The 10,344-nt window shown below is 49.5% G+C and overlaps 2 protein-coding genes across 3 annotated transcripts; both read left to right on the top strand.

The window, feature by feature from the left end:
- The first annotated feature begins 995 nt into the window (after positions 1-995).
- LOC120693376 (histone H3.3) lies at positions 996-3,114 on the top strand. The gene is made up of 5 exons (XM_039976794.1): positions 996-1,196; positions 2,100-2,171; positions 2,265-2,341; positions 2,432-2,522; positions 2,621-3,114. Exons 2-5 carry the CDS (start codon positions 2,100-2,102, stop codon positions 2,789-2,791), a joined length of 411 nt encoding a protein of 136 aa, XP_039832728.1. The 5' UTR covers positions 996-1,196; the 3' UTR covers positions 2,792-3,114.
- A 500-nt stretch (positions 3,115-3,614) lies between these two features.
- On the top strand, positions 3,615-7,456 carry LOC120693375 (uric acid degradation bifunctional protein TTL-like). Of its 2 annotated transcripts, none has more exons than XM_039976793.1 (6): positions 3,615-3,883; positions 4,024-4,097; positions 4,344-4,401; positions 4,487-4,588; positions 5,099-5,255; positions 6,948-7,456. In XM_039976793.1, the coding sequence occupies exons 1-6, from the start codon at positions 3,740-3,742 to the stop codon at positions 7,334-7,336; spliced, it is 924 nt and encodes a 307-aa protein (XP_039832727.1). In that variant the 5' UTR covers positions 3,615-3,739; the 3' UTR covers positions 7,337-7,456. The 2 variants fall into 2 exon arrangements, with proteins under 2 accessions (XP_039832727.1, XP_039832726.1); XM_039976792.1 differs by having other exon boundaries at positions 3,643-3,883; positions 6,873-7,456.
- Positions 7,457-10,344: the final 2,888 nt, after the last annotated feature.

Here is a 10,344-nt window from a genome sequence, read left to right as displayed (position 1 = left end):
GGCTACATATGTGTCGAAGAGGTTCCTTTCTCGAAGTAATATATGTATGCAGACTTCTGGTGTATATTGATAAAAAAAATCACTTGGTTTCATGCTAGATGCAAAATTTGATTTATATTGATGTATTTCATACTAGGATAAAGTTGCTTGTTTGAGCTTTCTGTTCTACAAGTTGTTTCCTCTTTGATCTGTTGCTTCTGATTTAATGAGAAATAGAGAATTCCATCGGAAAAGTTCGAATAGAAAAAGCTGCTGAGGAGGACCTCAAGGGGCACGGAGGCTGAAGCTGCTCCCTCAACATTCAACAACAAATGATGATACTGCTCACTCAAAAGTGAAAAATAAAGAGTCAAGTGTGAGATAGGCGAGAATAATCCGCATCTACTTTCGCTTTCCTGTGTTCATTCGCAACAGATCCTTATAATTAGCAAATTCGATGCCTGTCTTCTATGATTCCATTTCCAAATGGGAAGAAGCTCGAAAAGACGCAGCACATGGCGAAACACACCAGTCACCCATCCTGTGTGGCCCCCACCAAATCCAACGGCGGCTACAGGCACGCCGCAGCCTCCCATATAAGCCGTGTTAGTTGCGAAAAGGATACGAAAAGTGTTTGCGAAAAGTACTGTAGTACTTTTTCATTTGTATGTAGTAAATATTGTTTTATTATAGACTAACTAGACTCAAAAGATTTATCTTGCAACGTACATCAAAACTATGCAATTAGTTTTTTTATTTATTACTCCATACATGTGTCATTTGCTATATTTAATGTTTTGATGGGATTTCGATGTGATGAAAAATTTGGAGGAGCCGGAGCAACTAAACACAGCCATACGTGCTCAAACCAAAAATCTGCCACCACAAACCTCACGTCACGGCGCGAACCCGAGCAGCAAGTATCGGATCCGCGACGCACCGCCTCCGACCAATCAGAACCCAGCGTTCCACGCTGGCGATCCCCGCCAAAAGACCCAAACCCCTTGCGACCGTCCGATCTGCCAGAAAGAAACACACCCGCAGCCGATCCGGGCCGCCCACCACCCGCGACCCGGATATTCCACGCGGATGCCGCCCTATATATAGGAGGCAGCGGCCTGGCTTGCTCATTTTTTCCGGCCTCTTCCTCGCGCGGCGCCTACCCACCCAACCCCCCGGGTTCGAAGCGTGCGAAGGGAGCGAAGCAGCGCGGAGAGGTATGCCCGCGAGCCCCTTTTCCTCTTTCCCCTCGGCGGTTTCTAATTCGAGAAGGCGTCGTCGCTGCCGTGGCTTCTCGCGGCCGTGCGGGTCTGCGCGTGTTTCGATTTCGGGGTTCGTTGGTTGGGGACCGGACGGGTTAGGGCTGCCCCTGGGGGGGTTGCGCGGGCGGCAGCGGGTATGTGGTTCTAGGGTTTGGTCGGCTGATCTGCTTCGATTCGGGCGGAAGCTGCATGTTGTGGTGCTGGTGGGCGCAGTTTGGGTTGGGATTGGCTCTGGTAGTGTTGTAGCTAGTGCTGGGCGCGAGTTGGGTGTGGTTGTTTCGATCTCGTGCGGAATTGCAGCCCTGATCTGAATTGCTGGTGAACTTTGGGGATTTCGTTCCTGCTCGCGTGGTTCCTAGTGTTGTTGCAATAACCCATGGGTGTTATGATAATTTATTGGGATGGCAATTGATTGTTGATATAATGAGTTTGCTGCGGAACAGCACTTCTGATTTTGTATTCTCTGGCGAATTTGGATTTTGGAGCTGGTTTATGTATCTAGATAAGCTAGGCTACCACAAATATCCCCCCTGTAGCCCATTACCCAACAATCGGTAGGTTCGTTGGCGCTCTTCAATTTGTACTATATGTTTGCATAATTTATCTTGTTCTAGTCCGATTGTACTTGCCCCTACTGTGTTCAGGTCTATAATAATGAATAGTAACCTCATGATGCATACTTGGAAGTGATAGTAGCTGACATAGTTATCAGTATCTAGCATTATCACTAGTTTGTTGCGGATTCTTAAATGAGCAATTGTCTATGCATATGATAACAGTTTTACTGGTTCTATTTAGGTTCTGGTTTTGGGAACCTGAATGTGTCATGATTCTTTTTCTTTTCTTTTCTTATTGCAGATGGCCCGTACCAAGCAAACTGCTCGCAAGTCCACGGGAGGGAAGGCTCCCAGGAAGCAGCTTGCAACTAAGGTAAGGTTCTTCATATATGCTTTTTTGTTGTTAGACGTTGATATTGGTTTGAAGTTTCAACTTAATGAAACCCTTTGTAATATTGCTTCATAGGCTGCCCGTAAGTCAGCCCCGACCACTGGAGGAGTGAAGAAGCCCCATCGCTACCGCCCTGGCACTGTTGCCCTCCGGTTAGTAAAATTTCCTTGAATGTTTCTTATGTCCAGCCTAGTGTTTTGTTGTTTGATTGATTTTGCTGTGTCTTGAATGCAATTTGATAGTGAGATCCGCAAGTACCAGAAGAGCACTGAGCTGTTGATCAGGAAGCTGCCCTTCCAGAGGCTTGTCAGGGAAATTGCACAGGACTTCAAGGTTTGATATCTCTGAATTGAACTTGTATATGAGATTGTGTTTTGGCACTTTATCTGGTTCTTGATTTGTGGTTGATCAAACCCGTTCTTGTTTTGCAGACTGATCTGCGTTTCCAGAGCCATGCTGTGCTTGCCCTCCAGGAGGCTGCTGAGGCGTACCTTGTTGGTCTGTTTGAGGACACCAACCTGTGCGCCATCCATGCTAAGCGTGTGACCATCATGCCTAAGGACATCCAGCTGGCCAGGAGGATCCGTGGCGAGAGGGCTTAATCATCTCAATCATGACAATCAAAGTCAAGTGTCGAAGTAGTGGGTTAATGTGGTGCCCTGTTCAGGACATCTGAGTAGGGCTTGTTTTGTGGATCATATTAAGTTCCTCTTCTGCAGCACTATATGTTGCTACTACCTTTGTTGGTGTTGTTACTAGGGTCGTCGAATACTTAAATTGTCTCGTCTAGTGTTGGTACCGCGTTGACAGTTTGACATTTGTGTGCTATGTTGCTGCTGACTAGCAGTGTTTGTGCGCTGCTGGATTGTAAGCTTCATTGCTGTGGCTGATCTGTTCGTTAAATGGTATCGTGTTACGTTGTGTATGTTTTGTCCGTTCGTTCTGTAATATGTTGTTGGTCCTGTCAGAGTGGGCGTTTGGGAAAGCTGCTTCCAAAATGGATTACATTTAAGAATTACTAGGGAAGCTAAAATTGGCTTTATTTTTACATCGGTTTATAAAATAGCTTTGCGCAGGATAGATGAAGGTAAAGCTGAACCGGCGGTTAAGGATGACCGGTTAGGGCAGGCGGCAAATCTGTTTCGATGGAAATGTTGTCCTGAATCCTGATCGGCGCTCTCAATTACTGTTCTCAGGCGGTTTGATTTGTGTTTGATCATATCATTAACCATTGTCCTTTGGGTTAGTTAATTTAATAGGGGAGAAATTTTGATCTGAAATCATTTATCTACGTTTCTTTGATCCACATTTCCGTGTCCTCGCACAGTCGCACTGGCGGCGGCGCGTGCAAATTTGCGAGCCTGAACATGCTCGCTCTCCCATCTTTGCACTAGTGCGCGAGGAGTGATCTCGTCGGAGTACACCTTGCAAAAAGAAAAAAAAACGAAAAGGAGAGAAGGGCATAGCACGAATCTATCACGAGGCCCGAGACCCCACAGGCCACCGCATCCCCGCACCCCCGGGCGCTGTTGAGTTTGGCCGCCGGCGAGATGGCGACGCCGACGCCGCTCTCCGTGGAGGACGTGCTGCGCGTCAACGGCAGCCGCCGCTTCGCCGCCGCGATGGCGGCCGCCTCCCCCTTCGCCTCCCTCGCCGACGCCCTCCTCGCCGCCCGCCGCATCTGGCTCAACGAGGTGGGTCACCAACTCGCCTTTGTTTTGGCTTCCATCCCCTCCCTACATGGAATTCTTCTCATCACTTCACTTCCTGTACTGATGATGCTTGCTGCCCCTGCAACCTGCGCGCGCTCGGTTCATCGCTGAATCGGATCAAGGTCGACGTCAACGGATGGCTCGAGGCCTTCGCGGCGCACCCGGCAATCGGAACCACCTCCCCCTCCGTCTCCAAGTCAGTGGAGTGTCTTCCCCCTTCCTGTCCAATCAATTCCGCTGTTTAGTTTCAGTTCTCGCCTTGTTGCTGATCGCCAGTGATTCAAGTCACTTTGGTTGTGTGTGGATTTTGTAACTGGGGGTACTAATTACATATGACACGAAAGCAACAACATGACATGCTTACGCATTATGGCGAATTCATGTGTTAAAAAGAGTGATTTGAATTCATGTGTTCGTAATCTTTGTTTCCCTTCTTGTTTAGGTGGAGCAAGGAGGAGCAATCAGCAGCGCTCTCCACAGCCACGGATTCGGCTGCTCAGGTGCTACATCATCTCTCCTTTTTCCTTGCATTTATCATGCATGATTCCTAGACTCAATTTAATTTCTTTTCTCCATCTGCTTTAGGAGCTGGCAGAGTGGAATACCATGTACAGGGAGAAGTTTGGCTTCGTGTTCATGATTTGTGCGTCTGGGAGGTCTGCACCTGAGGTCTTGGCTGAGCTTAAGGTCTGAATACATTCTATTGATCTTTCAGATTCCAGCATCTATTTTTTTCTTCCGCACGCGATATTTCTGCAACAAAGTTCTGCTTCCAAAAGGGCTTAAAGCATACAGAATTATGTGTGTATCTTTTCTATAATAGTCTTCCCCTTTGACTTATGGGGTATTGTATTTTATGGCCTTCCAGCAAAGTTAAAACACCCATGTATTGTACTATTGTTTGTTTAGGGAATGATGATACATAATGAGACCATTTCTCCACATATCTGTAGTCTCCTTATTAAAATGAGGCTTCCCGTGAATCTTGAATCTCAACATCAAAACTAGATCGAGATGAAGTTAATGATGCGTTTGACACTTGTTGGGGGTGGAATCTTTATTTTTTGTCTTACCTCCTTGGTGTGCTGCATTTTGCAAAGAGGAGCTTACTTCATGATTGTCGCATTAACTTAAAGATTGAAAATACAGTATTTTTTCAATGGTTGTAATGGCCTTGGTATTATCCTCCTATTTCAGAGGCGTTACACAAATAGGCCAATTGTTGAACTTGAGAATGCAGCACAGGAAGAACTTAAGATAACTGAATTACGTCTTGCAAAGCTTTTCTCATCGGAGCCTACTGTTCCCTCTCATACGACTGAACACCCAACCATCCAATCAGATAAAGCAGCAGGTATCAAATCCATTCTATTACTTAACATGCTTGTGAGTTTTGTGTCTACCCATATCTGTATTCATGCTCAGAGGTCAACCTTGCATATTATAGTGAGCAGCATGTATCTAGAGATTCTTTGTTTCATTCGCATCATGCACTTTTGAGTGAGAAGCTCGACTTGGCATGTGTTCCTCCCGATATAGTAGAGCATAGACCATTTTGTAATCTATTTTGACTAACAGCCACAATTTATGAAATATTGCATAACCCAAAAAAACGAATATATGCATGGAATTAGTGCTAAGCTTTTCTTAATAAACAGAAAGTGAAGAACAATAACAATTAATCTATATGAGCATCTCCAAAAGTCTAGCCAAATCTCACTCTCTGTATTCCCATTTAGCTAAAATCCCTTTGGCTACACTCAAACAGACTAATCAAATCTCACTCTTCATATCCAACTCTCCTCTCTCCACTCCTCTTCAACTCACTGACGCGTGGGCCCCATGATGTCATCCACTCCCCTCCTGCTCCATGGCGGCAGTAGCACCCAGCCACCGCCGGGGCCGCCGCTGCTGAGCAGCACATCCTCCCGCACCACTCCTGCTTCGCCCATGGCCTCTCTGCCGCCGCTTCGAGACGGCGAGCTGTCCCTCGGCACCACCATTGACCAGCGTCGAGAAGCTCGTCGTTGCGCGATAGCTTACCCACCTCGGTGGTGCGAGCTCGACGGCGGCAGGGCGCGGTGGAGGTGCGGCGTCTACGGTGGGAGGACACCGTAGCAGCGCGAGCTCGACTGAGGCAGGGCCCTATGGAAGCCGGCGGCAGCACAGGAGGAGGATGAACAGGGCGAGGAGGGCGCGCGTGAGGGCCGGGTGGGAGGGTGCGCGGGAGGGCGGGAGCAATGTGGGATGGAGGAACGCTAGTGGGATCTAGGAGATGGTGAGTCGTGCGGCTCGGGAAAGATGGCTAACGAGTGCACGCGAGGGCCGGGCGGGAGGGCACGCGGGAGGGCGGGAGCAGTGTGGGATGGAGGAGCGCGAGCGGGATCTACGAGATGGCGAGTCGTGCGGCTCGGGAAAGATGGCTAACGAGCAGCGGGGGATGCCGAGAGCGATGGATTAGCGAGGAGGAAGAAGAGCTGTTGAATGCTTGTTTCATGGACGTTTTACCTTATTACCTACCCAGGTTGCTTTTGCTAGGCTATTGGCATTGCTCTAAGACTTGGCATCATTTTGCAAGAAATATTTTTGGAAAAAAGGACTCAGATAGTTCGCAGGAATGTATAACCAATGAGCTAGCGTCGTTGAATGGTCATATGCTCTGGACTCTGGGGGCATCGATTTTTTTATTTATTTTTTCTCGAATACGCAGGAGAGCTGCGTATCATTGTATTGATAGAAGAAGGAAAGAGTCATACATCGACCCGACACACCCCACACTCCCTGAAAGCAAAAGAAACTAATCACCCGTTACACATTGCTTCATTCTACTCTTTCATAATCAAAATATGTACCTTCATTATCATCATCATTGCTTCATGTACTTTGCTAGCATAATGTTAATTGTTTTGCATACATATGCAATTTGGATTATTCTGCTTTCTGCCTTTCTCATCAACTAAATTTTCGAAAGATCGCATACGGATTATTGGAGCACATCTTGGAGCTCTCCCCCAGCCTTGTGCCAATAAAGCTCCTGAAATTACAGGTAGCTCCAACCGAAGTCGGCCACCCATTACAACCCATGTGCTGGATGTCGCCCGTGGATCCCCTGCATCTGGAATCGAAGTTCATCTGGAGATGTGGAAAGATGTTTCAGCTCCCCCGTCATTCAACAACAAAGATTTCAATGGATGGGCAACTCTTGGCACTTCAATTACAAACAATGATGGCCGCAGCGGTCAGCTGATGGACATTGTTGACAACGTTGCTCCTGGTTTCTACCGCATAAGCTTCAACACTAGCAAGTATGCGCCTGCAGGGTTCTTCCCTTATGTCAGCATCATATTTGAGATCATGGAGAACCAGACGGCAGAGCATTTCCATGTTCCTCTCTTGCATTCCCCCTTCTCGTTCACCACTTACCGTGGTAGCTAAGTTGTTATGTACGTGTAATAACTTTACCTTGTTGGTATGTTTATGGTATGTTTAAGAATAGCTGTGTAAACTTGACACTTCCATTGTGACGAATAATCAATGAATAATCTTGTTCCAAAAGCTTTCTTTAAACTTTTAATAAGAATATTGTTGTTGTACAAGGTCACAAATTTTTAATACTTAGATTTCAGTCATCACAGAAACTGTTGATTCTTAAGTTTCATTGTACATACCTAATCTGGTAACACGGACGAAAACACATCAAACGACGAAGAGATAAAACATGAAAAAAAAATCCAACCATTTGAAATAAAACTAATGTCCTAATATTCATCAGAAGAAGAGAGAAATTGGCCTTGAAGGACATCATCACATTCAGCTTTGGGTAGCTGTTGGGGTCTCCACCTAAAATGAGTTGCCAAATGTGATCCAGGTGTTTTCAGAAGTTGGGTAAGATCCCAAGAGGAAACGAGCACACATCTAGGAGGCTCTGCCGCCATTGTTGGGACAATCCAAGAAGACAATACCTCGAACCCGTGGCATCGTTCCAAAGATGACGTTGTGCGGCAGGAGGCTGGGCTCGTGGAGTGCTAGCCCCTCACCATGTCCAAAGAAACTGCTAGTAGGCCTCGATCCGTTGCGCAATCCGGCGGGCCAGACTTTGTAAATCTTCTCGAAGCTATTGTAGAATATGATCTCCTCCACCTCGTCGCCCCTGACGCCACCCACCACAACCCCGACGTTCCCAAGCACGCTGCCCAAGCAAGAGTCCCTGTGGAGCGGGGAAGCGTCCCCGTAGAGCGGCTCGCTCGGCATCAGCTGGACCACGTGCCTCCGCCGCCAGTCCCGGGCGTCGTAGTCCTCCAGCACCCACACCTCCACCGCCGCCGTCGACGCGAGGCCGGCGAGGAGGCACAGCTTGCCCGCCACCGTGCTGATGGCCTGCTGCTTGACCGCTCCGGCGGCCTCGTGCAGCTGCGGCAGGGCCATGCGTCCGAACTCCTCCCTCGCGGCGTGGAAGACTAGCAGCTCCTCCTCCTCCTCCTTGCCGTGCCGGCGGCGCTTGGCCTGTGCCGGCGCCACTCGCCAGTGCAAGTGGCCGTGCGCTGTCGCGGAGCTCTGGAGCCTGAGACGGGCAGCGACGGTCTGCAGCCGCGCCGTGCCGGCGTCGCCGGACATTGGGACCTCGCGCCAGGCCGCGTCGGGGGCGTCCACTGTCAGAACCCGGAAGCGAGGTGTTCGCTCGTCGCAGGCGACCATGGCGCTCCCCGACGAGTGCAGGAGGTGGAAGACGCCCGTGACGGGGTGCGAGTAGGCGCCGGCGATGTAGCCCCGGTCAAAGCGGCTGCCGGGCTTGCCGCCGCGCAGGGCGGGGGCTGAGGCGACGGTGCATGCCCCGGAGATCGGGTTGAGGAGCAGGTACGAGCAGGGGACGTGCTCCGCGAACGCCGGTGGCTGCGGCCGCTCCCACATCTCCACGCACAGGATCCCGTCCCACGATCTCATGCCGCCGTAGACGCTCTGGTGACGGGCGGTGAGGACAAGACGGAGGTCGCAGCAGCGGGATCGGCGGCCATGGCCGTCGCCGTCGTCGTCACCGGAGGTTGCAGTACGACGGCCCCGATCCTGGTGGATGGTGAGGTGGACGGTGCAGTCCTTTGTGCTGTCTCGTTTGGTGACCGTGTCCGACCAAGTGAGGAGGAGGGGCGAGGCGGCCGCGCGGCCGGCGTGGGCGCGGAGGAAGCTGGGGTCCGAGGCGAGGTCGCGCCAGGACCTGCACACGGCGCGGGCACGGCAGAGGGACCGAGCTGGCAGGTGGAAGAAGATCTCGCGGTGCACGTCGTCCGGGAGCGCGGGCGGACGGCCGCCGTCGGTGCCCGCGCTGACATCCTCCATTGATGCGATCGTGTTCATCGTTGCCTCGTCGAATCCGTTTCGTTTTCAGCTTGCTTATCCTTATGATCCGTTCCGTTATCAGCCTGCAATTTGTATTTCTGTTTGTTTTCGTAAGAGAAAACTGGATCAGATTTACTCCTCCTCAATCAGTTGAAATTTTGTTTATCTGTCAATCGACGCGGTGGACCGTTGGATCAGCACTGAAAGGAGGAGATTGACTTGTGTGTTAACCATCTAATTGGGTCTGCGTCCATGAGTTTTGGCCCTGTTTACTTGTTACCGGGTCTCGGCACGCGCTCCCGCCTGTTCCCCTTCTTCACGTGAACAAAAGAGATTTGGGAGAGAGGAGCTAGAGCTGCTGCGGCGGCTATGCGCCATCAACAACGTGGGGGCCAGCTAGGGTCGATGGGAGTATGCTGTGGCAAGAGTGTCGGCGTCGAGATCCGCGGCGACCCTAGCAAGTAGGACCTTGGCACGCCGCTCCCCGGCGGCGACGTAGATCCCCGGCGGGCAAGCGTCGTTTCCTGGCTGATGCAGCAGTCAGGCTCGCTGCAGGTGAGTGCGATTTCCTGTCAGAGTTGTGCCATGTTTCCCGGCAGGGGGATCACCTCCTTATGATAGGCTAGTGCTAAATTTTTGGGTTCTCTGATTTGTTTGTTTTTAAGGTGTCAATGACTATATTGTCTTTGCATGGCGATTAGGTTGCTTTATTGTCTAGTGATGGTTCGATTAGTGCTTCGGTAGGGGTCGATATGTGCATTTCTCACTGGTTTGTGCCCCGGGCTGTGGTTTTGCTGATTTTGTGGTCAGAACATGTGGTCTTCTTGTGTTCAATTGTTGGTCTACTAGTTCCATTGTCGACTGCTCAATAGACTCTACTATTAGTTATTCTTTTAATATACTGCCTTGTTTTGTTATAGGTAATATTTGTGGTTTTACAATATATTCTACAAATAAGCATTGGTCATGTTAGCATCTAACAACTTTTGTGATGAACTATCTATCAAGTTAAAACTGCGGTTAGTTTGCTGTCTTACTAATGATATGTGGTGGCAATTTCGTTATTGTAACAGTATATTGTAGCTGTTATTTGTTCTGTGTTTACAATGTCA

Source organism: Panicum virgatum, chromosome 9N, assembly GCF_016808335.1.
Source record: "Panicum virgatum strain AP13 chromosome 9N, P.virgatum_v5, whole genome shotgun sequence".
In the NCBI taxonomy this organism is placed as follows: Eukaryota; Viridiplantae; Streptophyta; class Magnoliopsida; order Poales; family Poaceae; genus Panicum; species Panicum virgatum.
This window is presented reverse-complemented; position numbering and strand designations above follow the sequence as displayed.

Excerpts from the sequence above, each read along its gene's own strand:
- LOC120693376 (XM_039976794.1), top strand. The coding sequence starts at position 2,100 with ATGGCCCGTACCAAGCAAACTGCTCGCAAGTCCACGGGAGGGAAGGCT. Across the intron at positions 2,172-2,264 it reads GGAAGCAGCTTGCAACTAAG|GCTGCCCGTAAGTCAGCCCC; the intron begins GTAAGGTTCTTC and ends ATTGCTTCATAG. Across the intron at positions 2,523-2,620 it reads AAATTGCACAGGACTTCAAG|ACTGATCTGCGTTTCCAGAG; the intron begins GTTTGATATCTC and ends CTTGTTTTGCAG.
- LOC120693375 (XM_039976792.1), top strand. The coding sequence starts at position 3,740 with ATGGCGACGCCGACGCCGCTCTCCGTGGAGGACGTGCTGCGCGTCAAC. Across the intron at positions 3,884-4,023 it reads GCCGCATCTGGCTCAACGAG|GTCGACGTCAACGGATGGCT; the intron begins GTGGGTCACCAA and ends AATCGGATCAAG. Across the intron at positions 5,256-6,872 it reads CCAATCAGATAAAGCAGCAG|ATCGCATACGGATTATTGGA; the intron begins GTATCAAATCCA and ends AATTTTCGAAAG.